The 18,737-nt window shown below is 30.4% G+C and overlaps 1 protein-coding gene across 1 annotated transcript in view; it reads left to right on the top strand.

Moving 5' to 3' along the window:
- Window positions 1-1,807: 1,807 nt before the first annotated feature.
- The window catches only part of LOC103577608 (discoidin domain-containing receptor 2), a 39,832-nt gene continuing 22,902 nt past the window's right edge, over window positions 1,808-18,737 (top strand). Inside the window, exons 1-5 of the mRNA XM_053740022.1 lie at window positions 1,808-2,280; window positions 13,092-13,245; window positions 14,540-14,645; window positions 16,860-17,091; window positions 18,236-18,691. Coding sequence (XP_053595997.1) covers window positions 13,170-13,245; window positions 14,540-14,645; window positions 16,860-17,091; window positions 18,236-18,691 — 870 coding nt within the window. The 5' untranslated portion in view covers window positions 1,808-2,280; window positions 13,092-13,169. The remainder of the gene's footprint in view (window positions 2,281-13,091; window positions 13,246-14,539; window positions 14,646-16,859; window positions 17,092-18,235; window positions 18,692-18,737) is intronic.

Here is an 18,737-nt window from a genome sequence, read left to right as displayed (position 1 = left end):
GCTACTAGCCCCACCTGCGTCTAAATTTCCCGTGCGATAATTAACATCATAGCTTTCGCGTCAAGTCTCGTCATCCCCAAAAGGCTAAGGAAAATCAATAAAATACCGCGTCAACGGCCGACCACATACGTTGCCCGTCTCGTTTCTACAACATATTTCGCGACCCCTCGAGTTGGTTGTTACACACTCCCGGTAGTCCCAACAGTATTGTTTAAGGGCGAGGGGATACGACTCGCTGTTATACTTTGTTCTCTACTCTATATACCCCTTGATATGGGCTTTAACCATTCGACCCCGCATTCACGTGCTATTGCTATTGCGAACCAGAGTCTTCTTGGCTCTCGTCTATATATATATATGGTATGTACATCGTTGTTGTTGTCGTGCTCTCGTAATTATCACTAACATCGTCCATTCATTGCGACACCATGGAAACTACCATAGACTGGTTCTGCCTGCAGCTTTTTTGGGGATTTGGAAACATGATCTTTGAACTATCAGCCGGCTATTAACTCTTTTGGGATATTTGTTTGAGTTCTATAGTTTATGAACTTATTTGTACTTTTCTGGGTGATAACAATAACATGGGGTCGAGATGAAAACATACTTCTGGTAAATACGAGTAATTGAAGTTACGATAGTTTAGTCTATAAACTTGACGGTGAAAACTTTACTGTATAAGTTTTATTTTGAAACTACAGGTTTAAAAATTTATAATATAGAATGATTATGGATTTTATTTGAATTCGAATTCACTTCGTCACTTGGAGTACGGGGTTTAAAAAAAAAAAATTTTAACTCTGAAGGATTAATGAAATAAACAGTCAGCTCAGCATTTACTCCGGATTTACTCTGTATTTATTTCGCTATTTTTTGAAGTGTAGAGGGTAAAAGTACCTCTACCCTCCATAATTTTAAAATTACAAGATTTTTTATTATCCTGAAATCAATAAGCAGAAAAAAAGAATTTCTTGGTGCAAAAAAATATTTTTCATTTCCTGATTAAAAAAACGATTTGCAGTCTCTGATTGAGAAACCTTATTTGAAATAATTCAAACACGATCCGAAACAATTCAAAGTTGGCAAAATTGACTATATATAGATGTACACTTTTGCATGGATTAAATCATTCCAAATGAGATTTCTGAATCAGGGATGTTAAACGCTCACTCTCTAAATCTGAAACAGTGTATATACACTCTTTTCAGCGGTTTTCACTGTTTTAGATTTAGAGAGCATAAAAAGGGCGATTCAAAAGTATTCAGTGTTCGAAAGCATCAAAAAGTATTAAAAATTTTTTTTTCAAATCGTTTTTTTATAAGGGTCATTGAAGACAAAAATTTTTCTAGGACTCGAAAAAATTTCTTAGCTCCATAATTTTTTTCTCGCCTAAAAAGTTTTTGTTTTCAATTCATAATACAAAAATTTCTTGAGTCAAGTAAAAATTTTTTTGCAAAAAAAAAATTCTTAGACATTAATGTTAGTATAATGACTTTTGTACTTTTATCGTTTTGCTGTAGCATGCAATTGTGTAATGTTTAAACTCCAGTCTTTTGCCGTCTTTTCTCCATTGTACTCCAGACACCAAAGAACGAAACAAAACCTCTGCTCCAGTTGGCATTGTCTGAACTCCAGCCAGTTCCAGTCTCCAGTGAATACCGACTGCACAATAACTTACAAAATAATATCCTAGGTGGCTCTGAGGTGAACTAGGAACAGCAGTTTTGTTAGAGCTCCAGCCCGATCGAACTACCGTGACCCTTCCCCATGGGTTTTAGCCGTCTCTCCCCTCGTGGACGTACGTCGCTGCTCTTGCTCATACAGACACACACTTCTGATCACAGTGCTGTCAGTTAGTGCCGCGCCGCGGTCACGAAACACACAATTTAAACAAAATAATTTATATAAATATACAGTTTATCCAAATATTGTTTATCAAAAATTAATTATCCATGTACATAAAATTATTATAATCACATTACGAATTATAGTTAACCAATGTCATGGGCATTACACGAACTGTATCTCACATTTTCTCAAGGTCGTTTATAATCATAACAATGTGAATTTTTTCAGTGCACTGTGATTCTTTGTGATTTGAATTCCATATCGTGAATTATACATTATATTATTATATTTATTTATTTTTTAGTTTTTAAATTTAAACTTACCGCCATGAATGGATTACTGAAGATTTTTTTGTTTTTTGTGATACAAGTGAATGTATAACTTTGTTTTTTTACTGGCCCCTTTTTTTGGATATTACCCAGTCACAAAAAGGTAAAATAAAATCTATATACTATATAATTAACTCGTTGGAATTTTACCGCTCAATTTAAATTGAATCCTATATAAAAATATATTTTATTTATTGGAAGGTTTTTTTATTTTTTTCGGAGCAGTCGACACAGCGTGAGATTTTTTTTTTTTTAAGTATTGACTTTTATAGGAATAAATTAAATAGTTAATTAACGAACTATATATATATATATATTTTTTTTTTCTTCATTTCTTATTCTCTGATGGGAATCAAGCGGAAACGCAGAGAAAAGAATTCTGCGTATGCCGTTCGTTAAAAATGTAAATTCGTCCTGACTATGGTCTATAATTCAATATAAAATAATTGTAAAGACAATTAGTAATTATTAAAATTTTATATAAGAATATCAGTCAGGTGATGAATAAAATATATCATCATACCCTCAAAAGAACATTTCTTAGTTAACTTCATCTTTTTCTTTTTCTTCTTCTTATTTTTTTTCTGGGTATGAATGCAGCAGACAAATTTAAAATTATAAATAAATAAAGTAAATAATCATAAAAATGAAATTTTAAAAAAATGCACATTTAAAAAATTAAAAAATTAATAAGTGCATTTTTTATAAATATTATTTTTTAAATTAGTCTATTTGTAATTTTAAATTTGTCTGTCTGCTACATTAACTCTGATTTTTTTCTTATTTTTGCTTTACTTTTTCTTTTAGATCTGAAAGTTTATAGTCACAGTCCAATAGAAGTATAGAGCCAATGCCGGCAGCCTTGCTTCTGATATCGACTTGATGCTGGCTGGCTTGCTAACAGGTCGATATCGCGTGTGCCTCCTCTAGGTTGATGACTTCAGTCTAGAGAACACTCTCGGGTTTGTTTCAGACTCTATTAGGTCATCTTTGATATAATATCAATGATATATTTATTATTTCATTCAATAATTTGCATTCATTTAGATTCATTATATACCTATATATATATATGTATATATGTATGATATATCATATATATACTGATATTTGCATATCGGTTTATACACGTTCATTAATATGACTTTTATTATATGGCAAATATATTATGGAATATAAATGTCCGCGAAATTATATTATAATTAGGGAATCTGTGGTCGGTATATTTTAGTTATTATAAATATAAATAATATATTAATTGGAGGAAAAATTAAATATCGATAAAATAAATAGAAGAGTGCGCGAGCGTGGACGCATGCGCTTTTGGGTTTATGGAGATTAAATATATGTGTATACTTTATTGTATATATTAAGGGTTAAAATCAATTTATTTTATTATATTATATTATATTATAATTTACGGTATTTATCTCCACGCACAAATTTAATTAATATGGATATATATAGAATTTATTATAAATAATTTATGATTCTGGAGGTAGTAGACGGTAACAGTTTTCGGTTTTTTTCAACAAATCAATGAAAAAAAAAAAAATTGAAAATATGCACAGGTAGAAAATTTAAAAAGCTATAGGTGCAATTTTTTAAATATTTTTTTTTTGTAGTTTGTCGTTTTTAAGAAAATTCAAAAATTATTAGACGTCGGCTAACTTCAGGATTACAATAATACGAGATAGTAATTTTCGTTTTTTTTTTTCTACAAATCAATAAAAAAAAAAATTTTTAATTTGCACATATAGGAAATTAAAAAAGCTATAGGTGCAATTTTTTAAATATTTTTATTTTTTGTAATTTAACATTTTTTAAAACATTCAAAAATGAAACGTTAACAAACTTTAGTATTATTAGGAGACGTATTATATTTATACACTGAAAAAAAAAATTAACTTTTGTAAAAAGAATAGTTTCTTAAGTAGCAAATCTATAGAAATTATTCCATTCCATATTTAAGTTGAAGAATAATTTTCTTGACAGAAGAAAGTTTAAATTTATTTACAGTACTTAAAAAAAAAAAAAAAAAAAAAAAAAAAAGAGTATATCTCAAGCTAAGTTCAGATTTCTTTGACTAAGAAACTGATTTTGAATCAAGTCACCAAATTTTTGCACTAAGAATATATTAGATTGAAAATTTCCAATAGCATAATTTCTTACACTAAAAAATTTTCGGAGTAAATGCGGAGCGGATGTTTATTCAGTTAATTCCCCTAGAGTGAAATTTACTCCAACGGGGAGTTTATTTAAATGTAAAAACTCCGAATCAGACTAAATGCGGATTCAAATAAAATTTGAATTTACTCCTTTAAAAAGACAAACTCCCTATCAACTCCATATGCGGAGTGATTTTTATTTGACTCCGGAACTCTGGATGAGAGTGAATTAGAATTTTAAAAAAATCCGCAATCCCTCCGAATTTACTTCCGGTTTTTTCTAGTATATAAGAAAAAAAATAAAATATTTGTAAAAGTAATTTTTTTCTCAGTATATATAATTTGATATCAACCGGATATATATAGTATATTTTATTTATATGATATGATGTAATAATTGCTGGAGTAAATTACTTGGCAATCCATCATTGCGCTTTCATTTTCATCCAGATATACCCCGTTGGTCGGAGGGTGAGCATTGGAGGTCTAAAGTTGTGTCGCTTTTGTGATTAATGTTCATATAGAGCCCCGATAAATTGGCTTTCGCTATATAACCGAGAAGTGCAAGAATAAATGCGACTCACGTGCCAAGAGGACGTGCGTACGTATATTGATGAAATAAGGGTCGATATAGAGAGAAGATGTTCATGTATATATACATATATATTAATGAACAACAAGCAATGAAGAACAAAGTGAATCAAGTGGAAACTACACATGTAGAGGAGTAAGAGGCGAATGGGAAGAAGAGTTTACGTGTCCGATAAACGTCGGCGGTGTCTTCACATCCGGTCTAAGATAATGTACTGAATCATTGACACGGATGTACGTGAATATTTGCCAATTCTTTAACTGACACCCACCATATCCGTTCGTTTTCAATTTTCGCTCCGCAAAAAAAAAATAATTACGTTTAAATTTCATTTATTTTTTAATTAAATTATTATTGCTATTTTATACAAGAGATCTTAAGAAGTCTCTGACTCGGCATATGCCACAAAAAATATAATTTCACAGAATTTCACCCTCTAATAGTTGTCCTAACTCAGTAAATTCCGGTGTTAATGGAAAGCAAGAGAACGAGCAAGAGAAATATAGAGTATGAGAAAAGAGGAAAAAAAAAAAAAAGGAAAAAAAAATCGATTTATGTGACTCGAAAGAGTATATGAGAGTTTGGGGGCGTACTGAAATCCTCCTTGTTTGTGCTTGAAGTCGATTTACGAGCTAGAGCGAGACATGTTGGCTTTGGCTACCAGATGGTATATGCACACGAAACTGAGGGCTAGATTTCCCCGTAGACGTAATAAAAATACAAGGGCTCTGGGTAGTCCAAACGACGTTCGGGTTAACAAACGATATTGGATTATGCAGATATATACCATACAAAACTAGGGGATCGGTTAGTGAATTGAAGAGCACTCATATTGATACCTACCTTATCCATATGACAGTATCACATCTACTAAATTTTTAATCCCACACTGTAAAAAGAGCGGTGATAATAATGGACTCAACTTAACCCTGCGCGGTGTTAAACTGAAATAAAACCGGTATAGAAGGTGTAAGTTGGCGGTGTTAAAATACTGGTGTTAAATCGGTGTAAAAAAAAAATTTCACGTACAGAAATTAGAAAAAAAAAATGTGTGGCATATATAAAAATACAAAAATTAAATGAATATCATCTGGAGGAAATTTCAATTTTGCTCAATTTTACGCCCACCATTTCAATCATCAATAATTTAATTAATTCATAAAAACACTAATTAACTGTAATGATCGAGTATGTAAAAATATTCACAAAGTTAAATATTTTAACACCGGGAAATTTCTTTAACGTCGGTAAAGAGTATTTACAACTTCGGTGGTGTTATTTTAACACCGAAAAATTTAACACTTACACCGCCTGGACTTACCCCTTTTTACAGTATATATACAATAAGAAGGATTCGTCAAAATCAACACACATCGTGTGCACTGTAAAACCAAGTGTGTAGTCAAAATTAACACACTTGCCAAATAACATTGAAACGCCATAAGCAATCTGTAGATATTTAATACACCGTAAAACGTGTTTTAAATGACTACAAAAAACTATAGTTTCGCTTATGGCCTTAAACATAGAAGACATTTAATATGTGTTAAAATAATACGTTTGTAACACACTTGGTTTTAGAGTGTGTTACACTTATTTATGTTATTTTAACATGTTGTGAGTGTTAAAAAAAGTTACACACGTCTATGTTAAAAGTAAAAATTTTCCATGAATTCTTTTGTGATGGTTGACATTATTTTTAACATATTTTATAAATAAAATAAAATTTTGTGTGTTAAAAAATCAATCGATTGCGACAGTTCAAACAAGATAAATACTGTGTGTTAAATTGACACACAAGTGTTAAAAATTCAAGCCTCAGAATTTTAAGACGCTTTTTTTACACTTTGACGATTCGTATTTTACTGTATCATTAAATTAATATTCACTCGTCTATAACTATAAAGAGTAAATAGGATTTTATCGTCTGCCAACAGTTATGATATTCAATTCGTCGAGCTTTTTTTTTATCATATGCACGCATGAATTACTTAACAGTTAAATCAATATTGCTGTTGTTATTTTATACAAACAATATATCATTGCATTGATCTCACCATATGACCTATATATAAAATTCACTTTATATTTATATTAATAGAATGAAAAAAGTAAAAAGTATACTAGTGCATATAAACGATTCATGTATAGATAAAATTTAAAATATGTAATTGAAAAAAAAAAAAGAGAAAAAAGTGAACACGTCGTTGACGTGAATAATGAATTTTGTACTTTTGTTCCTATTTTACAGTGTGATACACAGTATACAGCACAGCAAAGCGGGACAGTATTTTCTACTGGTATGGTGTGACGATCGATAGAGGAAAAGGGATGAGCAGTGGCGTTGCGCGGCATATAAGAGAGTAAATGTAACGTATAAAATGAATAAGTGTGAGTGAGATGGCAATGAAAAGCAGGGCGTCGTTACAAAGAAAAAGATGCGGCTTTTTCGCTCTCTTAAACCGGCTGCTGTATTATTATGTGGTATGGTTTGTGTTTCAAACCAACGAGCCATTTATCCTTCTTTATTTTTTTAATCCGCAATTCTAAAACCTCAAAATTTAAATGTATATACCCGGGTCAAAAATAAAACTTGATTTACATTCGGTTTACCAAGTCGAAATTTAAAGCCGTTTTCAGAAGATAAACTTGAAGTTTTTTTTACAGATATGAAATACATTGAGTTTTTACCATGGTTTAGACTTAGCTGGCTTACTTAGTCATGATTTAAGACGAAAAAGTCGAAATCAAGTCGGAATTCACTTGGCTTAGACTTATTCAATTTAAATTTTAAGACGAAAGAGTCTAAATCGAAATTGTCTTGGTTTAGACATATTAGCGAAAAACACATCCCGGTTCGAAAATAAAACTTGATTCAGGCTCGTTTCATCTCATTGTCTTTTGAAGTTATCGATTCGTCACGATTTTTCAATAAGATCTCGACTTTTTCGACTTGAATTAGATTTTTGTCTATTTTTCGAGCTTTTTTCATCTTAGTTTAAACTTATTCGTCTTTACTTTGAGCACGACAGTCATTCACCTTACTTTTGATTTGCTTAGTTTTGATTTTTCCGCCCTGTAATTTAAGTCTAAACCAAGTGAATTTCGACTTGATTTAGATTATTTCGTCTTAAATCATGACTAAGTAAGCCAGTTACGACTAAACCAAGGCGAAAACAGTGTATTTCATATCTCCCGAAAAAAACGTCTCTGTCTTAACGGCTCGAAATTTAAAATTGGTAAACCAAGTCTAAATCAAATTTTATTTTTGTCCTGTGTAGACTTATTCAGTTTAAATTTTAAAACAAAAAAGTCTAAATCAAGTCGTAATTAACTTGGTTTAGACTTATTTGACTTAAATTATTAAGCGAACAAGTCGAAACTAAAGTGAAATGCGAAAAACACATTTTACACTAAAAAATAATGCTTACTTTTGACTTGGATCAGCAAAAATGACTGCCGTACTCGAAGTAAAGACGAATAAGTTGAAACTAAGATGAAAAAATCTCTAAAAGCTGAGAAAAATTCAAGTTAAGTCGAAAAAGTCGACATCTTATCAGAAAATCGTCGGCAATTGATAATTTCAAAAGTTATATTTTGGACTCGGGTACTGTACTGTACTTAACTGTTTATTTTTTTCTGTTTTTTTGCTCTTAGACTATTCCCAGTAATTTCTTTCAATATTTATGTTTATAATAACGTTGTTATTTTTTTAGTAAATTAGTGGCAAGGGTGGATACTTATATGCGGTAGGCGGACAAGGACAGCCGAGAGAAGAGTGACGAGGAGCGTAATCTAAATATAAACCTTATACTCTATCTGGTTTAGTTTGTTGTGCCGGGAAGTGGAGGAAAAGGAGTAAAATAAATATACTCGTTTCCCTCTTTGCAGACGACGTATCGCAGAAGCTGAGAAACGAGTATGAACAGATGGCATATGAGAAAATTTAAGAAACACAGAAAATAAATGCACCTGCATTAGTATACATATATAGATATATATATGTATATAAATATAAATATGTACTGGTACATTCACACGAGAGATGCTGTTGCCAGTAGTCTTTTCGCCAATGTTAATTGGTTGAGCATATACGAGTGTCAGTGTTTAATGACCGTCAATAAATCAATGCTCGCACGTGTATTCATGGAACAACTAGTACATAGACGCCGAGAAGAAGGGAGTATATATTCAATTGGGGAACACCCTGATGCCATATAATTCTATAAAGAGTTTAAACGAAACACCGGAAGTGTGAGACTAATTTATTTAAATTTATTACCCTAGTCTTTATGAAGGCCACTTACTCTTAACATTTAATTTAGACAATATTTCTTATTATCTCAATTTATCATTATCATTACTTTTGTTTTTTTATTTTTTTACTCTGTGATACTGTCATTATTTAATATATTTAGTGATAAATTTTAGTTGTACATTGTTCGGGGAACGAGGTTCAGAAAAATATATCAGTTGTTATCGATAAACTCAAGTATATATGGTTACTTTTTATCTAAATCATACAATAGTTGGTCGTTTTGTTTTATTTTGTTGACTGAAATAATTTAAAATACGAGCGGGTTTTATGCTATCAGATAGTGCATGGGCGATAATCGATATCCCATTAATTTACTTTGATGTGGAAAAACAATGTTCGATTTCCGATATTAACCGAACTGTGACCATTATTTTTTTCATCAATGAGATATTACCTTTTGTATTCAAAACAGGATGATATTTATTATTTTTTATCAAAGTTACAAAAATTTAATACTTTCAAAATATTAATTAAAATTTTTTGGGTATTAATATTAATAAAAATTGAATAGTGGAATTTTTTATTCAAGATTTCGTTCGTTTTACACTAAAAAATTTGTGGAGTATATCCAAAGTAAAATTCAGTCTTTCAAAGGGTTTATTTGAATATTAAAACTCCGAATCGGAGTAAATGCGGATTTAAATAAAATCCAGTTTACTCCAAAATCACTCCGCTGAAAAACAAACTCTCATTTACTCCATATGCAGAGTGATTTTTTTTTCAAACTCCAGAACTCCGAGTGAACTCAAATTTAAATAAAATTCGTGATCACTCTGATTTTTTACGTGTGCGCTAAAAAATTAGCGGATTGAACACGGAGTAAATATTGAACAGATGACTGTTTATTTATTTAATCCCCTCGGAGTTAAATTCACTCTGGAGGTTCAATTTTATACTAAAAGTCCGGTTTGAAGTGAAATTCCTAAAAAGAATTTATTTCAATACAAAAATTCTGAATCGGAGTAAATGCAGATTTTAAAAAAATCCAGATCACTCCGAAATCACTCCTGGAAAAACAAACTCCCTATTTACTCCAGATACGGAGTATTTTTTTCCTAAACTCCAAAACTCCAAGTGATGAAGTGAATTCGAATTTTTTACGATATATTCAATGAATAAAACGAATAAAAAGTAATATATATGATCGTTAATTGAAAGCAGGTTCAATTTCCTATAAATTTTTTCCCAACTGAAAAAAATTCATTTACTCGTTCACTGAAATTAAATGTCTATGGTTCAATCGTCTACATTAATTGAACTGTTACCTACAGACCGAAAAGATTTAGTTGTCTGTAATTTTTTTTTCTCACTGCTTGTGAAACTTTTCACATTTAGTTTATGTATGCTGCCTTCAGTATAAGTAGTATAAGTTATATTGTTATTATTATACTAAAATATTGGAATTTCGTAGGCAACAATATAGTAAATACCCTTGTGTAATATGCATTTATACACTTTACTAAAATATTTAGTGAAAATTTCATTTTTTATGTATTATATTTATTATTAATGGAATTTTCTATATTAAATTTTATAACGCAACAATGAAAAATTCGATGGAAATATATCCATACTTTTTTTATATTATTTTCATGAAATATTGAGGGAAAAAACAAAAGTCGATACTGCAAACTATCGAAAATCATTAATTCGCAAAATATCTCAATAAACGGAAACCATAGCATTTTTTTTTGCATACACTGTAAAAATTTAATAGAGTGAATGCAGAGTAGATGCATGTTTATTTATTTAATCCTCTCGGATTTAAATTCACTCCAAAGGGGAGTTTATTTTAATATTAAAACTCGAGTCGGAGTTTTTTGTCTCCTCCGAAACTCCGAATGAATTTGAATTTAAATGAAATCCGTACTCCCAATTTTTTACAATGTACACTAAGATTAATTATACAAATGATAAATGGTTACATATTCCATCTTTGTACTAACAAATAGATGAATATGAATAGTAATTAATTAATAATAGTAATAGTAATTATTTTCTGAGCACTCTACTGCTTCAGTTGTAGACCAATTGCTTCGTTTAAAAAATAAAAAGAAAAAGAAAAGTCAAAAAAAAAAAAAAACTGGAATGCATCTGAAAAAAAGGCATTAAAAAAATATTGTAGGCTGTCATTTTAATCTGTAAAATGAGCATGGAGTATTAAGTCTCGAAGCAGTGTAAGGATGAGTTGAAGATACATACCACCTATTGAGGAACAATAGGTCGATTCAATGGCTTGCCATGCGAAATCCCGAAGGCACAACCGTCTACGATGAATGACGAGCATCCCAGTACGAATGGGAGCAATCAGTCTGATTGGCCAACTGGTATTTACATTTCTGCGGCTATGTGCCTGTCGACGAAGCATTACTGTTCCTGCTTTTGACTGCCGTTTCTCTTACTCATTTGCTTCAATGCTTAGTTTTACTCCCTGTCTCTCCCTCGCTTAGTATATATATACATAAATATAAATATATATATATATATATATATATATATATATATATATATCTGATGGCTATACATACCCATACCAAAAGCTCTTCGCGACGGAAACAACGATCGTGGAAATCGTAAACGCGACGCGAGCACCAGGTGGGCTTTTCGCAATTGTAATCCCGGATTTAAGTTATTCCCTAAAATGTTTTATTGAGGAACAAAATTATACACCTGATTAAAATTTATAATTTTTTTTTACTCGCGAATTTATTATTCAAAAAAGTTATCGTGTTTCTTAAATTAATAAAATAAAATTATTTAAATTTTAGTTATAATTTAACATGCCACAGTAAAAAACGAATCTTATAGAGTGTTATATAAAAACATAGATTTAAAATAAAAAATTATTCATTTAATAGATAAAAGAAAACTATGAACATTGACAAATAATAAAATAAAGTTTCAATTAACGGCAATGATTGATTATCTATTGAACTGACTTCTACCATTTTATTTTGAATTAAATATTTTCAATGATTTAATATTATTACATATGGTCAGGAAATTTTTTAATTATTTGACTGGAACACCTGGAAAAGTCAGGGAATTTCAGTATAAAAATCTGTAACCACACATTAAATAATAAATTATCGACTGAAAGTTCTCGGATAAAATACAAATTTCCTTTGATCAAGACGAATTTTCTTTAACCCAGACAAGTTTTTTTGGCTGAAGAAAATCTCGACGGCTTCCGAAAACGTCTGTCTTCCAATATATTTTCTCGACTCAAGACAACGTTTTTTTCTGTGCATGTTTAAACTTTAGTGAAAAAAAAAAAAGGAAATAATTTACAGCCTAGTATTCTTATTCTTCCATTTCTGTTGAATATCATGTACATCTACATTGACTGTGTACTTGAGAAGAAGTCAGTGGTCGCATAAACGATGTCTCAAACGAAGAAAATAAAATAGTCGATTAGCCTGGAGTTTATTCCACCAACGATAAGTAAAGGAGTAAAGAGAGCAGCATCTGCGGCAGTCTTACCAGTCGACTTCTCTTTCAATTTCGTTCACTCTACTCTCCGTGAGTCTGATCGTAATCTTGGTAATGATGCATAATGGCTGCTAGCGTGAATGTCGCTCTTTGTCCGTCGCTTTCAGCCCAGTCAACACGAATCACTGTGGCTGACAAAGAGAATAAGGGACCATAGGGTAGTTAAACTACGTACCTATTTCCTTTTTTTTTTCTTTTTTACGTCAATAACTTTCAATTATTCTGAAATTGTAAAATTAGTTTCAGCGATAATAATTGTCGAATAAAATTTAATTTAAGATATAATAATGTACGTAAAACTATAATAAAATTAATGTTTTTTTTTTTTTTTAAATATGTTTCAGACGTACAAGAATCCTCGAGTGACTATGAGATTCGAGTAGCCCTTGTGAAAGTAATCGGCATTTAAAACATCTGTCGTAATGAATAACCTGCGGCTTTTTTATCTTTTTTACCTTTTCATTCTCTATCTTAACGATGGAGACGCTATAGACATATGTAAGTAAAACAAGATTATATATATATATATATATATATCCGCGTAAAATAAATTTTCCAAAAATGATCATGAAAGTGAAATTTAATTTAAAATCGTGTCCAGATTAATTTAATAAAATGATAAATTCACGGGGAGATCGACAGTAAATTGTAACTTAAAATTTAATTTTTACCATAAATTAGACGTTTCGTCCCTTTATTGGGACTTCTTCAATAACTTGATCATATAAACTAATGTCTGAACTTCGAATTGAAATTTTTTAAAACTGAAGAAATTATTAAGTGAAAAATTTTCAACTAGTCAAGGCTTTGCCAGCAAGTTTTTTTTTGGAGTAAAAATAATTAAATTTGATAATTTTTTGGGTTTGAAAAAAATAAAAAAAAGGGGATTAATTAGAACTTATGAAAATTTATGACACTAGAATTATTCAGGTATGAAGCAAAAAAAAAAAATAAAAGTGATTAAAAATATTTACGAACATTTTTTGACTTTTAGAATTTTTTGGGAAGATCAGTTTATTTGATTTTTTTAAAAATAGTCCAAAAAATGAGTGATTGGAATAAATTATGAAATAAAATTTTCAATTCGAAGCAATTTTGCTTAAAAAATTTCAAAAAAACTGCAAGAAAAGTTCACACTACTTGAAAATTTTTTACACTTCTAATTATTTCAAAGTTACAAAAATCTTAAACTCAAAGTTCAGAATTTATGACCCCGGTTTGCAGACAATTAACAACTTTTGCATGTAGAAAATTAAAAAAACTAAGTGCAATTTTAAAAATACTTTTTGTAGTAATTAATCATTTTGAAAAAAAAAAATAAAAAAATTATTAGACGTCGGCTAACCAGTATCATTCAGAATCATCTCAATTTTGTAAGTTCATTGTCAGTAATGTTTTTGAAAAAATTTTTTTACACGGGTATATTATCCATTATAAACTGAATTTTTTTTAACATGAGAAGTATTTATTTTTTGCCATGTGCTACACAAAGAAACTCTCATAGATATTTCAATAATACTTTATTCATGTAACAAAAAATTTTTTCCACCTCAAACTTTTCGTTTCTGAAAGCATTTCTTCGTTTTTATCCGCGCCTGGTAGCTATAGATATGCATATATATATATATATATATACAAAGGTGGGAGTGAAAAGTTAGAAAGCACGCTTTTGTGACTGAAGAGTCCGAGCAAATGGATGGAGAATGGGGTCTCGTCGTAGTCGTGCTCAAGCTACAGACTTTGAATGAATATGTAATGGGCCGCATATCGAATTCTTTTTTTCTGCTTGCAGCACAATGCATTGCCCCTTTGGGAATGGAAGCAGGAATCATTCCAGACGCCGACATCACAGCAAGCTCGAGCTTTGACAGCGGCAACGTCGGACCACAATTTGCACGGTAAGTTTATGAGACAAGTGCATATGTAATAATATAAATAAGAAAGACACAACTTTCTCCCATATCTCTTGTCTAAAAAGCTACATATCTATTTCTTAAGCTACTGGTAAACCTGTCTCACTGACGTTTACTATGTGATTTGGCACTTGACACTTAACTGCCAGAGCAGCCGGTTGCCCGGGTTCGTTGGCTTGTGCGTTAAGCAGTTCTTTGAAGTTTTAGATATCTCGAAAATATACCTAAGTAACTACTTCGTGTGCTGTAGTTACTACTGGAAACTAAACCTATACAATATCACTATACACTATACACCTAACGCCTACTTATGTATATATTTATCTCCAGTAACGATCGAGATATAAGAGCTTTGATAATCTTGTAGCCTACCTTTATAGTTGTTTCCATCACCAGAAATTAACATTTCATTTTTATACCTGTATTTAATCTACACGGAGAAAACGAGTCTCGAAAATATTTTAATATTTAATATATTTTAGTAAGAAATACTAATGCAAATCAATGACTGCCTTACTTTTACGTTATATTTATTACTAAATGTGTGGTAAAAATCACAAAATGGTAGTTAATACTACATGTTTATCTGAAAAATTGCTGTATTATTAATTTTATTACTACTTCATTCGTACTCTTTGTTAATCGAACAGCAATTCTTATTTTTTATAAAAAAAATATTAAATTATTACTGAACTTATAGCAATACATTTCATTACACGATTTTTACTCTGTAAAAATATATAAATAACTAAAAATATGCATTAAACCCGATGAATAGTGTTGTATTAAGTATTGTACAGCGACTAAAAATTACTAAACGATTTGCACTTTTTTCAAAGCAGATCGAAAAAATTAAAAGTTGGTGGGGTAGAGAATATGAATATCGAGGTTCTAATTAGCAAATTGTCTAACTTATTATTTTTCGTAGGTGATTCTGTGCAATTTTCAGATTATAATAATCAGAAAAAATATTATTTGAGTTACCTAGACAAAAATATTATATATTAGACTTAAATAATGATATTAAGAGGTGTATCGTTACGACTGTTCGTTTTTTGACAGAAATTTAATTTTTTACCCAAAACTCGTAAATCATCAATCTGAAAAATTTGAGCAATATATATTCTCGAAGGAAATTGAATTCCCTACGAAAAATCTCTCTTAGTAAATTGACGTAAAACTAACCGTTTCCTTGTAACCGAGCCTTAAATATTTATTTGTTTTTTACATTCTTTGTAATTTTGAAATTACTTTTTTTTCGCATAGATGGAGGATTTTCTGAAATGGTTAGACAATTTGCTAATTAGAACGTCGATATGTATTACAAGTTCAGAGATTTTTGTTCAATTGAATCCTTAAAGAAGACAACGGACCGTCAGTCTAAGGATAGGATTCACGCGCGGGAGATCAGGGTTCGAATCTCGGCCAAAACAAAGTGATTTTTTAAAAATAAAAATTGGCGCCAACACTAATAGAGATGACATAAATAATAATAATAAAAAGTTTAAAAACTAATAAAAATTTAATTTTATTTATGTCCATAAATAATAAAATTTACTAAATATGAATAAAAATTAAATTTTCAAAATTGTAAAAATTACACAATTTCAATAGCATTTGAAGATTACAATATGAATTTAGTAATTTAAACTCATATTTTTAAGTAAAGGTTGCTATATTTTTACCTCCGTGTACCTGCGATACATTTTCCTTTTTGACCCTTTTTTCTATTTGACGTCCATTATCATAAATTCTATTATATACTTTCTGGATCAGCCGCTGATGTGCTCAGAATTTGGAACCCGCTGTGCACATGCTCGCTCTACACTTCACAATATAACTATACTATCATGGTAAATTCGTGACGCATGCTCCGCGTGAAACGACATAACACGTTCTATTTGGTAGAGCCGCGAGAGTCGCAAGAGCGAGGGGAAAACATTGAGAAATAGAGGGATACACGATTCATTAAATTACTAAGACAGCTTGAGAAATGGCAAGTTAAGTTGTGGAAACATGTAATGTTTTTTTTTTCTTGCTACTACAAAAAAACCGTCGTGATATCTAATGGTTCACTGAAGAGAAACACTAATAATATTTTATCTTATCTCGTTTATAATTTCGGTAACGAAGCTCTTAAGATGTTTTTTAATTTATGATATATTTTTTCTATCTACTGTTTTTTGTTTGTCAATTAAGATTAAAACAAGAACGACATGGTGGTGCATGGTGTCCAAAACATCAGGTTACGACGGAACCACATGAATGGTTGGAAATTGATTTGCATACTATGCACGTTATTACAGCTACTGCGACTCAGGGACGATTTGGAAATGGACAAGGAGTTGAATTTGCAGAGGCTTATATTCTTGAGTATTGGCGACCAAAACTCGGCAAATGGGTCCGATATAAAGGTGTAAATGGTGAAGAAGTGAGTTTTTTTAAAATTTAATTGACTTAACTGTCATATAGTTATAGGGGAGAAGGGGCAAAACGGGTTACTCTCAAAATTTTATACACTGAGAGAAAAGAGTGTATATTTACAATTAAAATTTCTTAATTTCAGTATTAGTTTACTTAAATAGTGTCAAGAAAATATTTTTTCAATTTTAGGAAAAATGCATTGTCTGTAGAAATTTATGGATAGATTTAAACAATTGTTAAAGATATGAAATATTATACTAAGATGTAGTAAATTTTTCCTTGTTTTTAGTATTATGTCAAGTCAACATGTTTACTTGAATTTAATTTTGATTTCTCAGTGTAAATAATTAATAGCACTTTTAGTTTAATTTATTTTACATTCAATTTCAAAATTTTTTAAAAACAAAAAAAAATTTGTTGTCCAAATTAATGTCGTAGTATTGAAGTGTACATGATGACAAGTAAATTGAGTACCCACATCATTACTTTTAGAGAGAGGGGTAAAATGGGGTACTCCCAAAATTTAATAATTTTTTTTTTAATTTACTCAGATCTATTCTACGTCATTATTTTTTTTTTCTTTTTCTTGTAAAAAAATTTTATTCATCTCTACGAAAATTACACAAATGAAATACCTATAAGTAGTACTTCCAATTTAGTTTATTTTTTATTCAAAATCAAAATTATTTCAAAATAGCAGCTGCATTTTTTTTTTCGATTTACTTTAAATATCATTGAAAAAAAAGATTAAACGTTTTTAAGTCTCCGAAAATTGAATGTTTCCTTAAGTACCCCCTTTCCCCCTATATGTAATTAAAAAATTTTAAGTTGTTCAAATTTATTTATGATACTGAAGTTATCAATCTTATAATTTTTTGAATTTTTTTTCCAATAAATTAATTAGAAAAAAAACTAAAAATATGCACATGTAGAAAATTAAAAAATCTACAAGTGCATTTTTTAAAAATATTTGTTTTTTATAATTGATCATTTTTAAAAAATTCCAAAAGTTATTAGACCTCGACCAACTTATCATATTTATTTATTTTCGTTATTTAATTTCATTGATCGATAGATATTAGGTATATTTAAATTCCTAATAGTAAACTGTACATATATATATCATATATAGTGACATTGTTGTCAATTAGGTAATACCTGGCAATACAAATACATATCTTGAATCTAAACACGAGCTCGAACCAGCAATTTGGGCGACGAAAATTCGATTTCTACCGTACAGTTATCACTATCGCACCGTGTGTATGCGCGTTGAATTGTACGGATGCCCATGGAATGATGGCATTGTGTCATACTCGATGCCACAAGGTGATAAACGTGGCAACTGGGAATTTTTCGACGCCACATATGATGGATTCTGGGACGACGAATTGCAACGCGGCTTAGGCCAACTCACGGACGGCCGTACTGGCCCAGATGATTTCAAAATGGGATACTACGGCGACGACCGTAGTCAAGGATGGGTCGGCTGGAGAAACGACACCCGAGCTGGACATCCACTCGACATTAAATTTGAATTCGATCGTGTTAGAGAATTTTCTGCTGTTCATATCTTTTGCAATAATCAATTTACTAAAGATGTACAGGTAAATTTATAAGGCCTATATATCGTACATGCAGTGCAATCTGGTT

The sequence above is a fragment of the Microplitis demolitor genome, chromosome 6 (assembly GCF_026212275.2).
Source record: "Microplitis demolitor isolate Queensland-Clemson2020A chromosome 6, iyMicDemo2.1a, whole genome shotgun sequence".
Lineage (NCBI taxonomy): Eukaryota > Metazoa > Arthropoda > Insecta > Hymenoptera > Braconidae > Microplitis > Microplitis demolitor.
Note: the sequence above shows the minus strand (reverse complement) of the source record. Positions and strands in the feature narration are given on the sequence as shown.